The 18,763-nt window shown below is 38.2% G+C and overlaps 1 protein-coding gene across 2 annotated transcripts; it reads right to left on the bottom strand.

Moving 5' to 3' along the window:
• Nucleotides 1-633: 633 nt before the first annotated feature.
• LOC112558215 (E3 ubiquitin-protein ligase MIB2-like) lies at nucleotides 634-18,600 on the bottom strand. Of its 2 annotated transcripts, none has more exons than XM_025228535.1 (20): nucleotides 18,010-18,600; nucleotides 15,606-15,805; nucleotides 15,087-15,257; nucleotides 14,262-14,368; nucleotides 13,665-13,859; nucleotides 12,978-13,102; nucleotides 12,498-12,602; nucleotides 11,891-11,995; nucleotides 11,313-11,499; nucleotides 10,683-10,849; nucleotides 9,334-9,476; nucleotides 8,719-8,875; nucleotides 7,942-8,096; nucleotides 7,365-7,491; nucleotides 7,158-7,260; nucleotides 6,677-6,762; nucleotides 6,317-6,495; nucleotides 5,421-5,941; nucleotides 4,829-5,011; nucleotides 634-4,072 (listed from the first exon to the last, which is right to left on the bottom strand). In XM_025228535.1, the coding sequence occupies exons 4-20, from the start codon at nucleotides 14,323-14,325 to the stop codon at nucleotides 4,035-4,037; spliced, it is 2,640 nt and encodes an 879-aa protein (XP_025084320.1). In that variant the 5' UTR covers nucleotides 14,326-14,368; nucleotides 15,087-15,257; nucleotides 15,606-15,805; nucleotides 18,010-18,600; the 3' UTR covers nucleotides 634-4,034. The 2 variants fall into 2 exon arrangements, with proteins under 2 accessions (XP_025084320.1, XP_025084321.1); XM_025228536.1 differs by lacking the exon at nucleotides 18,010-18,600 and adding an exon at nucleotides 16,682-16,828.
• Between the last annotated feature and the right edge of the window lie 163 nt (nucleotides 18,601-18,763).

Consider the following 18,763-nt stretch of genomic DNA (forward strand, 5'->3'; position numbering starts at 1 on the left):
GGCACTTGCTGTTGACAAGGTCCTTAACTCTTTCATGAACAGGTGCTATATCCCAGTTTGCTGCTGATCAATATTTTTTTAAAACTCCATGACACTCTATGAAGCATACATAGGAACTGCATGTGACTGTTCTAAACATTCTTTCGGTAATGTAGAAAGTTTTGATTATGACAAAGCAGGTTGTAAACAAGCAGTAACGATGGCAGTGTAATGCCAAAATATGAGAAACATTTGATGTAAAGTGACACTAAAACACAGTATAACAAACGTGTTTTTTTTTCTTTCTTGCTCGTGTTCGCAAAGGCCAATGATGTGAGGGACATGTGAGAACTTCATCCATGGTGATGACTGGTGAAAACTGTTGACTAGCATGCAACACCTTCTAATCAAGCTGTGTCATAAATTACCCAAGTATTGATAAGAAAATGAAGATGACAACAATAATGTAATCTTGTAATGATCAGTTATCCTTTGCCAAGACTGATACACTAAATCTTTGTGCCAATTGGGCGATCTTATCTGCAGTAACAAAAATCCAAATTTTTTTATCTTAGTTTTTCAGTGCTTGCAAAGACATACTGCTAAGCAAATCAACTTTTAAAAATTAAAAATCGCAAAAAATTGAGACCATCATTTTTAACATAAATGTAGTTTAATATGCCTTTTGGTGCCTGACAATTCTGAGGGATAGTGCCATCATGCTAAGGTAACTATGGCTGATGATTAGTCCTGTGCATCTATAAATAAAAATAAAGCTTTCATTGAAATATCTGAATTTTGATCACTGTCAAAAATGAAATGGTTTTTAATATGGAGATTGTAGGAAAGATCAAGATATGATATGGGTGGTAGTGGAATACATTTTTAAATAAAACTGTACAAGATGGACCGGGTTTGTTTTGGACAGATTGATGTTCGTTATAAAATAATGGGGAAGTGCTTTATTGCTGTAGATGTCCATTTCACAGGAAAAAAAAATTTTTTTTCATGTTCAACAAGGCATCACAAATTTAATTTTAAGAAACTACTTAGTTTGAAAGTGGAGAAAAACTTCAGCTATGTTAAGGTTTTAAAATAACAGAAAATTGGTAACTGTCTTTCCTGACTACAAAGAAATTGTATTTTAAGATTTTTTCCCAAGAATAAATTCATCTAAAAATGTTAAATTACAGGCAAGTAATATTTGTGGCAGTTTTCATTATTCATTTATACATTTTTATTTTAAACATTGCGCTAATATTGATATAGGGCATGTGTTTTTTGAAAATATGGCTCTTGTTAATCGACATAATGGTGTCTATTATCCATTTCTTAAGTCCTCAGCCTCTTTGCTTATCATCTTCATGCATTACTTATCATGCTGCATGTTCTTGTCATTTATTCTGCAAGTGGGTGTGTTACCACTATCATGTTTGCATAGAAAGCAAGAATCCGTTTTTTTTCATCCCCCCTCCACTCGATTTTGTTAAGCAATCAGCAATGATAAGTTTTAACTTAAATCTATGATACATCTTGCAGACTTATACTTTTAACTTCTTAATACAAGCAAAGAACTGCAAAAATGGGGGTAATGTTGTCCACATTATTCAGGGTACATTCTTTTGGACCAGCTTTTCTAGTCCTGGAGATAGATGGTTTTGTGTGTGCATGCCTGCATGCATGTGGCATAGAAGTGCTAGTGGATAAGTGCAAACGTTGAAACATTTTTTCTGATAAAATTCATGAGGCATAAATATATATATATGAAAAGAAAAGTTATGATTTCAATGTGTGATCAATCTTTGCCATTTCCAAAAATTTGGATCATCCAAAGTTCTTAGTGTGTGGAATGCTTGTATGTCAGAATCTGCAATGTGTTTTTTAAAATACTTATGTGTACCTTCTATTTTGATTCAGCATTAAGACTGTTTATATATCTTCTCATCTAAGGTGAGATCCATAAAACTCAAAGACAGCAATCTTATGGTGATAAAAAATTTAAGGGTGACAGTTGGTAAAATTCAGTTGGTGACAAGGTAACTAGAATTTTTTGAGCCAATCCGGGGATGTGGGGGGAAACAAGACTACCTGTCCAAAAAACGGGGACAAATGGTGACCTTCTGACAGCATTACATTGTTAAAACAACAACATGACAACAATTTGTTAGTTCTGATAGATTCAAGTAACAGTTGTCAATAAACTGTGGAGGCTTCACCATTTCCCCGAAGGAAAAATCTTTAGGGTTTTGTTATGCTGAGTCAGCAACTAAGGATGTTTCCGTGCACTTATCCAGGGGCTGTAAGTGTGCAGAGTGGTGAAAACAAGGGCAAGCATCTTGCCTCTCAAGCTGCATAGCAGAGTGCAGACCCAACAACAATGATGAAAGTTTACCCTGGGCATCTTTACTATTGTTTTATATTTATAGCCCCATCGGTAAAGCTAAATCTGCACTGTCAAGACACTGCTTTTTATTACAGAAACAAGAAACTTGTCCTGGGGCTATAGTTATAAAGCAAAAATAAGTTATGTCCACATGGCAAAATGGTGTGTGCATGGGGGGGAATTGGTGCTTTACACCATACCAGCAACTAAGATTATATCATTGTAAGGCAGCCAGCTGCGTAAACAGATGCCACATGCAGAGAAAAAAAACAGTGCGCCCAAGATGAGAGCTGAACCTAGGACAGCCAACCCTCACTGTATTGGCGAAGGTGCTAACTGTTGTGCCACCGGACCACCCATAAAATGGGGAACTCAAAGAGAAGCATATTGTTTAGGATGTCTAGATCCTGCAGATATTTTACCTCTGAAGTCTTAGCAATGGCAGCAAAGGTGTCATAAAGAAATATGAAGTAGTGTGAAATGGGTTTGGACACCACTTTTTAACTTCAAAAACAACATGCACCTCCTCAAGTTCCCCATTTTGCCGTGGGACAACGATGTACTGTCACTTGAAAACTACACACTCCGATGTGTAAAAATTACCAGGTTACTTAATCCATAGGTGTATTGTGATCCAAACCCACATTCATAAGTTCTCAGTGCTGAGCAGCATTTTACCACCAAACCACCCAAGTGCTGAAAATTTTGCTCATTTTCAGAAAACAGCACAAAGGATTTTAGATATTTTTTCGTGTAAGTGCAAGAAGGTTGGGTGAAGGCTTAATATATTGTAACCCCTATAACACCCAATAGAATATTTTGTTAAAGAAGTGTTTAAGAGAAAAACCTAAAAATTAAGGTTTTTACTTGTTATAAATAACCACATTATTTGTCGACAGGTTATAAAAACTACTTCTTTCGAGAAGAAAAAAAATAACAGAATACAAATCACTTTCAGGACAGTCTCCTTGAGATGGTCTTTAAAAACCAAGAAAAATTGTTATTGTCAAAATGGTTTCCATTTTCTCAAAAACAGAAATAATGGGGTAATTCACCTAAAGTGATGGATTAAAAAAAAAAGCCAAATTTACACAAACGTCTTTAAGTCTTGCCACCTATTGACATTCAGCTATTTTCATAAATCTTGTCACTCACATATACATCACTTTCAGATTCAGTTTCCAAGTCACCGCATATGCGTACACATTGCCCCCCAAAGTCTTGGCATTGACATCGGTCATCTCACCATTCACATCATCTCCAGGGTCTTGACACTCATGCAGACAACTGGAAACTATCCAGTCAAAGCCTGCATAACTGTTGATTTGAGCGGTGTTCCTAAACTGCAGCTATTCACTTCTTGCAACAGTAAAACTAGCTGCCAGCTATCATCCATTTTCTGGCAGGCTAGTAATATTTGATGTTTTCAGAGTGGAAGTTTTGCTGATGCTTGAGGAAGTGAAGCAGTAAGATGAGTGCAACCAGGGCTGCCTTCTTGATGCATTCAAATGGTGGATTGAAGGCAGGCAGGTGTAACTAAAGGTTGTAGCACTCTGAACCTTTGCATAGTATGGCTAGATGGAAGAATGTTTTTGATGACATTCTTTTTAAGACAGCCACACAAAAAGACAGGACTTTGGTATCCCACTATGGGTTGGATAAAGTCCTGTCCTCACATAACTAAACACTTGTTCTTTACTTGCTTGCCATCTGAAAGATGCAAAACAAACAAAAAAAATTGAAAAGCAACTGAACAGTAGCATAAGGTAACAACATACTCTGGATAAATTAATGTTCCTATGTCAAGGTACGCAACACTCTACAAATGTAATTCACCTAGTTAAATGACTGGATTTTCTTTGCATAGTTTTGGAGTAATAATAAACATGATTTATATAGTGCAAGATCATGTTCATAAAGAAGCATGCTCTCAGTGCTTGAGACACGAACAAGACATTGGCAGCATCCATGCAGAAAAATTATAAAAGACAAACACAGAAGACACAAAGCGGAATCAAGGAACAAACAGTCAAACTGAGAGTTTCGTGACTCTGCAGAGGCAGACAAGCAGATCAATAGACCAAAAAAGTAAAATGGGTTAGAAGGTGGACTAGCAGTATGTGGATTATTAAAAATAATGCTCAATGAAATTTCAGAAAAAAAGGGGCACACAGAGAACATTATGCGGTTGAGAGAGGTTGTTGCTACAATCCAGCCACAAGCATGCTTTGTCAAAACACTTTGTTGAAGGATGAGAGTGTCAGTCTACTTTTTAAGTACCCCAACTGGTGATGTTCTTTTCCAAGAATCACAAACCAACTGAAATTTTCATTATTATGTCCATTTAATGCTTCTGAAAGCAACTTAATTATTTTGGGTTTGACTGGCTGCATAATCAATCATACTGCTGCCAGGTTTTACACAGCACTAACATGAGAAAAGATGAACCAAAAAGGTCAGACATACCATGATCAAACTTGCTCTTGACTGTGGCACCACATTCTGGGCATGTACGCAATGTGCTTTTGATGCAGCATGTGCGACAAGCTGATCTGTGCCCGCACGGCACCATCAGGATAGTACTTGCATGCAGTTTGCACACTTGACACTGTCCTGGAAGGCTGTTAGCGTTGTCCACCGCTGACCAACCTTTTGACAAAAATCCGTGATGTGAAAAGTGAAAAAATACATGTATTTCAACTGAAAGATATGGCTCAAATTTTTCATCTCCTCTAAACTGCTGATAACTATACCACTTTTACTGACGGAGCATGATTTTAAATTAAAAAAAAACAAAAAACAAAAAAACCCAGATTTTAAAAACTAGTTCATGCATTACCGTTATATAATAGGCCCTGAACATCTGCTTATCACATGCCCAATAGCTAAATTCTGCCATGGTCTAATCCAAGCTCCCACTTTCCCCTCTTTTAGCCTCATAACAGGCAAGAGCCAATATATTACACATTGTTTAGCATAAACTTTTCATGTTTACTGTATTTAATGTTCATGCTAACATACAGATATTTCGAGCTAGAATTTATGACTGCATGCTAACCTGTCCTTGAAGTTGTCGGCATGCTGCTAGGGTTGGGGTCGAAAGTCAAGTTTGGTGTGCTGGAATTCACCGAAGACTTTGTTAATGAAGATGCACTGCCGCGATTACTCAAGCCATTTACAGAGCCCTCAGGGCTGCTGGCTCTGATTTGTTGATTGGCTGAAAGTGGGACACTGCTGCTGTCACTAGGGCTTTTGGTCAAGCTTGGTGTTCTGGTGGTGACTGAATTCCGTGTCAAACATGTTGCACTACCAGCAGTGGCCTGGCTTGCCAAGCCTGTACTGCTACCTGGAGTCTGGCTCTTTGCCAGACTTCTCGAACTACCAGCAGGAGCCTGACTTGCCAAACTTGTTGTGCTACTGCTGGAAGCAGGGGTCTGGCTACGCGATCTACTGCTGGCACCAGCTGCATCTGTTGAGATCCCTGGACTGGTGACGTGTGAGCTCGCAGTCAAGTTTGGAGTACTTCCGATGTTCCCTTTTGCAGCTGAAAGTGGTTTTTGTGGTTTCCACAAACTAGGACTATATTGAAAGAAAAAAACAAAAACCCCTTTATCAGACTGATTAACCTCATGTTAACTGCCAAGTTAAACAATAGTCATAATACAACTACTTTATGGTCATGTTTCTAGTATGTTCAGTATTTTTTCAGGAATCTTCTAGGTTTAAGACAGCTGCTCATACTAGGAATAAAAAAAAAAGCTATAAGCAGCATAACAATGGTCAGTTTTAACAGCTATTTAGTAACATGGGATCTTATCAGTTTGGATAACTATGTAGCAGCCTTATGGGATGTACTCGGAGTACTTCCCATGAAGATCCTCCGTTACTGCACTCTTTGTTCACTAAATAGTCATAATGTGTATGAAAGAGAATGAGAATTTAGAATCAACCAACTTTGCAGCAAGGAACTGCTTCACTGCAGCAGTCACAGCCTCATTTCTGGAAACCTCCAGGGGGGTCTTGCTGGCATTGTTTGTAGCTGTAGGATCAGCTCCTGCCTGCAGAAGACGACAGGCAAAGCGTACCTGTCGCTCCGTCCTGTCCCTAGGAAGAACCCCAAGGAACAGTAGCACCTGAGAATTTCAGAAAAAGCAAGAATTTATAGCTTGTCTCTAGATGCTGAAGCCAAATTGTACAGTCCTCAATCCACATTTGGAGACAACAGAGAAGCAAAGGGCTTAAAAATAGATTTGCAGAACTTAATTTCAGAGCAGGGCTGCCTAAAGTCATCTGTTTGGAAAATGATATTCTCACCAGTTCTGTGTCCTGCATTTGTTCCACTGCAAGAACAGTATGAAGTGGTCTGTTACCCTTAGAGTCCTTAGCATTTACATCAGCACCTGTACACCAAATCAATGACAAAAAAAAAAAAAGGAAAAATAAATTAAAATAGCTATAGCCATGTTTATAATAATAATAATAATAATAATAATGTGAATTCATATATTGCATTTCCCTTCTCTATTCAAAAGAAAACAGGCCAACAAAGGTCCGCAAACAATAGAGAAACATCAACAGATCCTAACAAGGGACATAACTGCGTATTGGGGCCCCTGATCTTTGAAACTGACAACTTTGGGCAAGTGTATGACATTTTAATTTTCAATTTTATATTGACAGCTAACATCAGAATACCCTTACAAACTGGAAAAGCAGCCAGACCAGACAATGGTTGATGACAAAGAGTTGTGCAACTTTCATTTCTTGACTTTAGCCCAAACAATTAAAAACGCACCATGCTGGATTAGCATCTGTAAAGCGTCCATGTGGGCTTTCCCTGCGGCAAGGTGGAGTGGTGTCTGCTTCTCGTGCTCCCTACAATCCACAGTAGCCTTCCCCTGCCACAGACAAAACACTGCACAATACTCTCTCACCTGGCATTCTGGGCATGGGGTGGTGGTGGGGTGGAGAAAATTAAAAAATTGCTCTTTTCTCTGCTTACTTGTTCCAGTAGGATCTTCATGACATTAACATGATTGTTAAGAGCAGCCACATGAAGAGCAGTGAAGCCATCATCCTTCTGCTCATCAACAAGAGTTTGATCTTTTTTGAGCAACATGCCAGTGATACTGCAAAAAAGGAATGAAAGGAACTTATGCCAGGTTTTAATAATGCATATTTCTAATCTATGGAGTACAAAGACATTCAAGTATGCTTTGATAATACACTTAACACCTGCACTCCAAAATCCTGTCAGCTGACCTGTGTATCATTATGACATGAAGTCTAAAGAGGGGAAGAAAACAGAAGGGACAGAAAATAAATGTGGAAGGGGTAGAGAGGAAATTTTTTTTATGCCAAGCCAGCAACTAAAGCTATATCATGGCAAAGCATTCAGCCCTGTAAACAGATGTCCATGTGCAGAGAAAGAACAGTGTGCCTAAGACAAGATCTGAATCCAGGACAGCCAATCCAACAGGTGACAGGTAGGTAGATGAATGTGGAGCATGTGTTTGTCTCATGGTTCAAATGGCACCATTTACTTTTGGAGTTGATGAATCATAGTTCCTACAACTTACGAAGCTTCATCTCTGTAGGCTGCCAGGTGCAGGGGTGAAAACCCTTTCAGATTTTTGTGTCTTAAATTAACATGAGGCAACCCAATCAGAACCTCTGCTGCTGAAGCATGACCAGCAAGGACGGCATTATGAAGTGGCATGTCTCCCGAATCGTCCTAGGCAGCAAACAAAGCATCAAGTTGGTCCCAGAAATATAGATAAAAAAGAGAATACATTCTTTAAGCTAGGTCAATAATCAAAATTTTTATTACAACATTACATTCTTTAATATGATAGTTTTTGAATTGTGAATCAGTAACAGTGGACGAGTCATCAACTTATTTTTAGATTTCATAAAACATCTAAGGTCATAAGATCAAAACTGCATATAAAAGATTTGTTCTTTCTGCTTTTGTCCAGAATGTCATTGTTTTTTATGTCAATCGCAAATTCATGTTGTCAATTACCGATACTGGCTGTAGTGCTAAATCAGAATGCTCAAAGAGTTGCTGCATAATTTTTCTCCTTAAGTGCTTATCTCTTCAATTAATAATAATTAAATCAATGATAAATTTATGCTGCAAACTTCTATTCCCAGGCAACATGAATGCCCTGTGTCAGACTTTCTATTCAAACCCAACATATTTTGGAGGGGAAAGATTATGATTTTTCAACTAGTTGCCAGCTACAGATTGTGTAAATGAGCTTTGTTGCATTCACCAGTTATGTCTTTTAACTAACGTTAATGCATCATAATTGCTTTAGCAAGACTTTATCTTGCAGGTGAAACTGTCATACAGTGGCATTGAGGTCTGCTCCACGGTCTTGAAGAAGGCGCAAGATATGTGCGTGGCCAAAAATAGCAGCCTCATGAGCTGGTGTTCGTTTATGTTTGTTCCCAGCTTTGACATCACAGCCCTGGTTGATCAGATACTCTGCTACTGCTGCATGTTTCCTGTAAGTAAAAGGGGAAAAATTATTTTTGATACTGCATGTCAGTATTACTTCATTATTTTTTATGCGGCATGTCACTATTATTTCATTATTTTTCATGCGGCATGCCACTATTATTTCATTACTTTTCACTCCATATAAGCCCTCTCCTGCAACATCATAGAAGAACTTTTCAAGATGTGTGTCATGGCCCACAAAGCTAATCATCACAGTGTCACATCTTTTACATGTTTGTTATAGGCATTGTTTCACACATGCACACACTCAAACACACATTTAATACCACATCCACAGAACAGAACTATCATGCCCCAAATTTGACTGCATATTAATTTTTATGTGAATCTTTTTTTTTTTTTTAAAATCTGCAAAATATCACGAATTTCCTCCAAACTAAATAATTACAATCTCAGTGTTAGTACAGTCACATGGACCACCACACACCTACATGTCACCTACATGCCTGCATGAAGAGCTGTATGGCCATCCTCATCAGTCTTGTTGATCTCTGCTCCATTCTCCACCAGAAGCTTCGTCATCTGCAAGAATCCTTTGTTTGCAGCAATGAGCAAGATTCCGATGCCGTTGATTTGCAATTTCACCTGCCAAGTTCAACCAAAGGCATGAGATCTTAAATGTTAAATGAATATGAACAGTCTCTAACAGTGTTCATCACAGCCTATGTCATGAATAAAAGACTTCTCTAATGCATATCTCTTTCTAAGGGTTCTGTACAGGAAAGAGGACTATTTTAGATATCCATCAGGAAGACAATGGGCTCAAGTTGCCAAAAAGGAAGGAAAACCGCCCCCACAAAAAAATAAACAAAAGCAAAAACAAAAAGGCTTTGAGAAATAAAGTCTCCTTTTAAAATCCCAAGAGAAAGCAAGCACTGACAATACAAGACATGCAGGTAACAAGCAAATATTAACTTTTTAACAATGATAACTTGACACCGATATTATGATCCTGGTGCACATTAAATTTGCTCAATTTTAGAACACAAGCAAAAACATAAAATATAATTATTAGATCTAAATATGCAAAAATGAACCTTTCCTACCCGAGTCCCTCTTGGCACACCACTTTTTTGCAAACTGAAAAAAAGTTAGTGTATCCAATGGACTTTTCGAAACTACTTTTCTATACAGCATTCTCTGGTCTTGCTATTACTTGATTTCTGTATCAGTTTGTCCATATATACAGTGTCCTCTGGTCTTGATATCCGTTTATTCCTATATGTTCATCCATTTGACACTGCTATCAAGTCTTGCTATTACTATATCAGTTTGTCTACCTTCCTTTTTGTATTCTTTTGCCACTTGCACTGGTTAAGGGAGGAGATACAATTCAGAAATAAGAAGCTTACAATTTTATGGAGTTAAATCCCATTATGAATAATTTTTTTTTCTGTTTAAAAATTGTTGATTTTAGGAGATGTAAAGCATAGTCTGACACTTAAGGAAGCACAAGTCAAAGAGGTGTAAGAACATGTACACCCCATACCGAACGTGTTAAACCATACTGCATATTTGCAATCCAAGATAATGCCAGTTTTTGCTAATCCTTTTTGAAAGTGTTTAAAGTAGCATCACAAACAGCACACAGCTGCAAAATAATCTGACACTCAACAGCCCACAGGCACAAGTGAAAACTCGGATCACAGGCACAAGTAAAAACTTTGACCACAGGCAACATTTAAAATAAAAACATTAACTGCAGCAACATTTCACCACTTTATGATGAGATTACAATAAATTGATGAGACAGATCAACACCCAACATTCATTACCCTGAGAAGTGCTCACCAGATTACGGTCCTTCTGCAGCAAGAGGTTGACACCATCAACATTATTGTTAAGCACAGCCTCGACAAAAAGTCGGCTATCCATTTCATGCCTTGCTTGTGAGGCAGCTGCTGTTGTGATAGCAGCCATAAACTGTTCAAGAAGGCTGAGGGCAAAGGAATCTGAATCTAGACATGAAGAAAGCAGAATATGAAACACGTTTTGGAGACTAAAGCAGAAATCTTCCACAAAAAAGAAAAGAAAGTTACCTATCACATCCTAAGTATTTCACAGGAAATTCAAGTCATGCACACTTCACTGCATAGCAGCAACTAAATTATAACAAACTTACACCTATATTTTCCCATATTTCAATGACCCTAAGAATGCAAAATGCCCTTACCCTTACCTTAGCATCTGTTAAGAAGCTGAATTCATTTGTGCAGCAGCAGTAAAAATAATGCTGCAAATCTGTTATGTCTAAACATACTTCCTGTCAAATTAAGAAATAAAACTGCTGCTATCTATAACAACGAAAAGTTTGTTCTCTGGTCTTGCTATTCGTTTTCTATATCATTTTGTCCATTCATACATCAATATCTAGTCTTGCATCTAGTCTTCATTACACTTATGCACAGAAAAAAAAATTACCATTTTGCGGTGATTCAAGTTGCAACTTTTCTGAAATGTGCACCCTAGTAGTCAAGTCATCCACTGGAGTGTTCGGTGCAAGAGAGAGACAAGCAGGATTGTACAGCCACTTCTGGCAACCCGCAAACTGGACAACAATGTCCCCTTCACTGTCCACCTTCAGCACTTCGCCCACTCGACCCAAAGACTGCAAATGATACCGCTTTACTTGCAGACCGTTGAAGACTTTCAATCTTTGTATCTGTCCCTTCATCCAGCTCTGGATAGCTGTTAATTGGACACTACTACAATCAAAGCCTGCTCCAGTCACTGACTGGGAAACTCCCACCATCCCCAGTCAGACAAGTAGGTACTTATCAAATATGGTAAAGAGAGAGTTTAGTTCTTCCAAGTGTCATTCCCAAGAGACAGTGAACACTTTAGGTTTATTGGCCAATTTAATATAAGTGGAAGATTAAGTCCAGTATACACAGAATCCCGTACAAGAAGAGGGAGGGAAGACGTCTGTAGGAATGCTAAGAACATCATGAAATTATAAATATTCAACTTCATTTTGTAAATAAGAAAGACATACTTACCAACTGCATGTCTTCACTATATTCACCATGCCCTTCCTGCAAGAGCTTCACCCTCTCCTCATCATAATCGACTCGCACTCTGTCTCCAACTGCGATGCGTGGGACCTGAGTAGGACCAAGAACTTTAGGATAAACTTACAATAAAACAGATGCAGATTTTTTACTCCTTCATCATGTAATGCAGTAATCTCTTGAACATTTTAAAGTCCTCAACAAATTGATCTTGTAAAAATCTGGTAACCATTTACACGTGAGCCCAATATGGCACTTTAAAACCAAAAAACAATGTCTACAATAATTCTAATAATATTCAGACTATACATTTTTGCTGTAAAATATTAAGCTCCAGCTTTTGCATCAAAGGGGCAATGATAATGAACAATTAATTAATCATTAATTTAATTAAATAAACCAACTGTTAATCCCTGGTGGCAATCATAGTACATAATGCAAGCTTACTGATTAGTTATCATGACACAGTTATCATGACATCTGCTCCACAGTTTAAGGTAAAATCAAGCAAGTTACAAATATAATTTAAGTTTGCATACCAAAGGTGATCTGTAAGAGCATTAAAAAAACCAAAAACCCTCAGTTTTTAAAATACCTTTTTCAAAAAGTCGTGTGAGATCTTGAACTTCTTGGGGCCAAATTCAACAATGGGTTCTCCAGTATTAGCAAAGTCTTGAATAATACCAGCTTGACCATTGTACTGCACACATAAAACCTCCAAGCAAGAAGGCCTATGGCAAAACTCAAACCTACATGCAAGTAGTTACCTTCTAATATATGAAACATATGAAGAGTATGGTGTCACTTCAATGGACAATCCTAACACACTGATCTCTTCAATAATATTGAAAATTTGTAGAAAAGCACCTGTCTATGCAGTTATGTAGGGGAATCATACGATAGAGAAAGAGGTAGGCACCAGGGTTATCAGCATTAACATTTCCAGAAAAATGTTTTGAACAGTTTCACCTGAACTGGATGTAAAGCTTAAAGGCAGTTATACCACAACTACAGCTGACATAGGTCACAATTCATTATTCTAAAAAAAAAATTAAACTGTTTATTAATCTCTTACATGAACTATTCCACCACACAATTGGCCAAACTTCTGTAAGTCTGCTTTACTGAGATAAAGAACAACACTATCTCCCTTGGTCAAACTGGCTGAAGGTGACTCTAGCTGGCTGTAGATTTTGGTATCTGAAACAAGACAACGAACACTGACAGACAGGAACAGTAACTTTATGTGTGGGAAATATGTTACGTCAAAGAAAATCTTCAACACCACAACACCTAGTTCTCTCTCATGAAAGCATTTAAGACTTTAAATACATCAAAAATGAAACGTCACTTGTGAACCACAATGCCATTCAAAGCTCTTCAGGAACTGATATTAAGAAGCAGAATTTTTTAGACAAGCTGTTGGTGTGTTGAGTGGACAAAAGTAATTAGAATTAATCTTCCTAGAACATTCCAAAGACAATTAAGTATGTAACAAGTCTACATATCTAAAAACTTTCATGAATGTTAAAAAAAAAATTACCCCATTAATTCACAATATTTCATCATTAAACCAGCCATAACTAACCTAGTACAGTGATGTTTAGATATCCCGACTAACTCATTCTTGTAGACTCCCCCAAGCAAATGTAATCAGCACAGCAATTCAGCATACCCTTTATGGCAAACTGACCAACAGTAACTGACCAAAAAAGTAGCTAAATGGCCAAATGCAGCTACTATGGCAAAAGACCAGGCATACCCAACACAGGCAGATGCTGAGGGTAACATTCCCCACCAGGTGCCTCTTCTGTATACTTCAGGTCAACCATGCCCATAAAACCAATACGGTGTTTTGACTTCATCCCATTTTCCCATTGTACTTCCACAGTTGACCGGACAGAATCTGATGACGATGCCAGCACTTCAGTAACATGCCCCACTGCCCCTGATCCACCTGAGAAGAAGTTAAGTACCAAACATCAGCTCCTGAACAACTCATGACCACCATAAGTAATGTTCATTTATTTTTACTTGATGTGTGACAATTTAAATATCCTCCCTGCTGAACAAGGAGACTATTAGGGAATGACACGTCTTTGTGTAAAGGACTTTTTCAAATTTCACATAGATTTACACAAAATGGACTTTCAAGATGTTTTGACCAAAGAACAGTTGGTTTCTGCTGTTATTACTTTCTGTTTTGACTTTCTATTTTGTTTAGCTTTTATTGAAAATGTTTTTTGAACATAGGGTATTTTCATGCATTCCAGAGTAGCAAGCCCTGTCTCATCTATGTGTTGCACAGGAGTTAAAGAGCTTACTATTCATCATTATATAATTGCATTAAAAAGCTCACCATCCTTATCGCCTCCTTCCCAGTTCAGTCCCCGCATCACTGTAGCTTCAGGGTAGATGCCCATCACCCTTATCTTTAAGCTTTTACTTCGCTTTTCCACCTTTTGTCTAAAAAAAAAAAAAAATCCCACAATGTTGATGTCTGAATCATCACAGCCATGAAGCTAATCAAATGACAAGAATAGGCTTAATTTTCAACATGTTAAACAATTTATACTGTTGGTTTCTATTTTTGGGGTGGAATTGTCTTTCTTTGCTATCACTCTGGATTCTATTTGAGAGCAGAACACAAGCTGCTACTGCAAAGAGCTTAAGACCAGTCTCAAGGTAGTTTGTTATATAGCAGTGGATTGCTGCAGAAAGTGCATATTGCATGTGGTAAAAACTATTATTCAAGCACCATCAACAAAGTGAGTTCTTTTACATTCCCTAATAGCATTTTTACTCTTCATAACCCCTGCAATTTGATAACCAAAGCCTAATATTTCACTCAGAATGATATAACAACTGTACAAATGATGCATATGGTCTGAATGGTAAAGAAATGCAAGCAGATGTGCACACAGGTGTAGCTCTGCAAAGTACAAACACTGACAGGAATGAAAAGACAAGCTCTAATTTTTTTTCTGCAATCATCTGAAACAGCAGATTAAAATACCTAAGCTTTTTTTTTGTAGTGGGAGTGAGTACTTGACCTAACAGAGCTTGCACAAGTGGCTCGGTCAGCTGTTTAGACTAGACAGGGACAGTGATGTTTGGGTAGGATGATCACAGTCAAAGATGTAAAACTGAGTCTCAGTGGATAGAAAAGGGTACCAATGCTTACAGAGTGGAACCTGATGTTTCAATTCTGTAGAAATGATGAGTGCGGTCATGGCAGTCACTGAAGTAACACAGGGTCACAGGTTAAATTCATTACACTCAGCACATTTCCAGCGCATTCCCATGATTCCTGACTCGTGACATGCATTGCAGACCACATTTTCATGAGATATGCCTGCACAGCATATCCAAATCATGTTTTCAGAGGGAAAACCCCCATTAAATTGAAGTAGAACAACAAAGAGATTGCACTGTAATTTATAAGACATGGATGAAAACCAAATTCTAGTTGTACACAATAATTTCAAATCTCTTCAAGATAAACAAGTATAAATTGTTTGTTGTTTTTTTTTTATGGTAAAGAGCAAAAGAGTTGGGACACAACTCTTAACATTCCTTTCTAAGAAAATAGCTGCATGACACAGACCATTCAAAGCTATTGTTTGAGTATGGTGCACTGTATTGTTGAATTATTTAAAGCAAACAAACTTGCATCTCACCAACAACCAGAACTTTTACTCACCAACTGTACCATTGTCAAGCACACGCACAGCATCCTGTTGTACACTAGCCACCTGACCACCATCCCACACTACTGTGACTGAGCCATCACTAGGCGAAATGCTTGTGACTGTCCCCACATGTCCTTCCCCTCCATCAGCATCACCTTGGTTCCAGCAAGGGCCACGAATTACTCGAAGTCCTGCCATATCCTCAGTTTACCTGAAGACATGAGAATTCTCATGGTAAGTAAACATACTCAATGTGGAAAGGAACCTTTCATTACAACCGAAGTTTTAGTACTTGTCGAAATGAAACACAAGTAATTCTGTAACTGTTGGCCATCACTTACATGGTGCAATTGACTTTTATATGACCAGTTTAACACTAAACAATGTCATTATTTCGTTTACACATAGTTTGGAGCAAACGATCCAAGGCTTTGTCTGACAACATTCAGAAGACACAGCAGTAAACAAAGACAAATGGATCATCAGTGCAGCAGACGTCCTGGTCTATTTTTAGAGCTGTATCAGAATCAAGGCACACAACATGGGACACTCCTTTGTGTCCACAGTGTACAGTGTCGACAATACATGACAAAGAAACGCTCCTTTACATACATATCAGAATGAGCTACTCGCCCGAAATGAAAGTGTTCCCTAAGTTTAATGTTCTTGTTTTGTTTTCTTTTTATCTGTCACACGTTGTCAAGTTTAGGAAACTTGTGAATCGCACTGATCAGTAAAACTATTTAAAACAATGTCGTCTCTTATCCATAATTTTAGTTTATGCCTATTAAGAGATGTTCAATATTTACCACGAAATCTGGCAACAAACATTAAATACGCATTACAGAGTTTACTGGCTATAAAAATACTTACACGAGTAAAGGCGATATAAGGTAAAACGAAGAACATTAAATTTCATTTTCATTATCTGACAGCAATTGGTTGCCACGAACACTGTAATAACAGTGTTTGAATGTCCAAAACATAAACACGACCCTAGTGAACCATTTTTGTCAGCTACCAACTCAGCGTATCGTCTGCACACAAAACACCCAATACCAACTAACAAAAGTATTCTTCAGAGTACCCTCGAAGGAAATCTGCATCCTAGAATGCGGAAGAAGTGAGTGGAGAATGTCAATCATCCGACAATAACTTTAACGCCTCGTCAGCAGCGAAGTCTCTGGTCAGCGGCAACTCGGGCACAAACAGAAGCGAGTTGTCTTTCTTACTCTTACTTCGTAATTCCTGATTCTTCATTCAAACCGCTCTCAACAACATTTTCCATATCTCCTGATAAATAAACATCACTTTTTTCATCAACATCCACTTTCGTAACTGATATTGTAAAAGCTGTTCGATTGTTACTCGTTACCGTGTGCGTGAGACAAACGTGACCACGAGCAGCCATGTTTCTAGTTTCGCTTCGTACGGTGGACATGAGTTTAATAATAATAACAAACAGAAAAATTTGTGTAGCGCATACTCACACACCGAAGGAACATTCTCTTCATGGTTAAGAACAAGGAGACAGGCAACATACGAGGAACAGGAAAAACAAACAGCATGTGCATTATAGGGAAGGATAAATTTATCCTCACATAAATTTATCCTTCCCTAGTACATGGTTTAATTGTTCTTCTGTTAAAACAGTAGTTTTGATGAATAAGGACAAATATGAAAAAACGCAGTGATACATGGACGGGAAACGGTTATTGGTACTCCGGAAACACATATTGGTTTTGAACGCTATTTTTAACATGCATGATGTAGTTAGTATTTAGCGATACTGCGTATCTTGATACAAATATAGATCGTCAATACTCAGAATGGTGTAGCTAGAATGGCAGTACTGTCTTCATTCTAACTGTGAACAGTACTGGTGATAGCGATAACGTGAGTGCTCGACTACAACACAAAATGTTCGTAATCTGTGGCTGTAGTGGAGGAGGAGAACGCGGTTAGTATCGATAGAGCCAAACAAAACCTGTTCTGTAAGGAAACTGAATGGCGTTGCTGTGCACCCATCGCTACGTGAAATCCTGTACTGTGGGCCCTGACACGGCAGCACGCAGTGCACACACACACAAACAGTTTACGTTTTCATTAACTGCGACATCAGAATATTCTCCTATGACTACAATGTTTACATGACTCTACAAGAATTAGATGACAAGCTTCGGAAAGTAGACCAGGAAGAAACCGAGAAATCGTTTCGAATATTACTATACTATGGTAACGCTAAGAAGAACTTGTACAACTTACACAGAATAGCCATACAGAAAATAATATTGTACAGACTTGTTTATCTCTCCGTTACACACGAGATATACTTCACTTGACAGATCATTCACCCTTCACCCTGATCTACCTGTCAACAATACCGGTAAGAAAGTATATATAATCACTACTTACCGTTTTCGAACTCACGACGTAGATGTATATATTTATCGGCTGAATTCAACCATACTACAGTATATTTTCCCAGTCAACCTACACCTCGAAGTGCTATCGAGCTTTTGTCACTGCCTTCATTGAGGCCACTTAATCTCTGATTACATTCGCCAGCGCGCGTTACCAGGAAGGCGATTAGCGACCTACACACACGGTGATCATATAGAGTGAGGTGTGTGGTCAGACGTTTTAATAGGCATTTGTCTCCACGTGTTAGAAAGATCTAGTTAACAGTGAGAAAAACACCCTGGTCACATGACACAGGCACTGAGTATAGTAGGTATAGTCCACGCGTTGCTGTGTACCGCCGCCTGTGCTGTACGTAGTGCGCATGTCACTGGTATTGTGAACCACCCGCTCCACACCTTGCTGAACCGCATACATTACTCGGCGTCGTCAGTGGGCTTCAGCAGGAACGCGTGTGACATTTTGCCAGGTGCAAAATATCATATAGCACAATCGCAAAGCCTTGTACTGATTTCCAGCTGCTCCGTGTTGCATCATTAGAGAAAGTGAAAGTGAGTTCATTCCCCTAGGAAACCGCCTGTAACTTTTATTTTCCGAGAAATGGTTGCCTTGGTTAATTTCAAACATATATATTTCCACAAACACTTTACCACATTTTACAACGTACATGGTGTCCTAAATATTTCTAAAGATGGTTGGAATAGTCGTGGTTGCTTTATATGAGTTTCCTTTGCTCTGCGTAACGAAA

Source organism: Pomacea canaliculata, linkage group LG2 (assembly GCF_003073045.1).
Source record: "Pomacea canaliculata isolate SZHN2017 linkage group LG2, ASM307304v1, whole genome shotgun sequence".
Classification (NCBI taxonomy): Eukaryota; Metazoa; Mollusca; class Gastropoda; order Architaenioglossa; family Ampullariidae; genus Pomacea; species Pomacea canaliculata.

Excerpts from the sequence above, each read along its gene's own strand:
- LOC112558215 (XM_025228535.1), bottom strand. The coding sequence starts at position 14,325 with ATGGGCATCTACCCTGAAGCTACAGTGATGCGGGGACTGAACTGGGAA. Across the intron at positions 11,500-11,890 it reads ATAGTGAAGACATGCAGTTG|TCTTTGGGTCGAGTGGGCGA; the intron begins GTAAGTATGTCT and ends TATCATTTGCAG. Across the intron at positions 9,477-10,682 it reads TGCAGAAGGACCGTAATCTG|GTGAAATTGCAAATCAACGG; the intron begins GTGAGCACTTCT and ends TGAACTTGGCAG.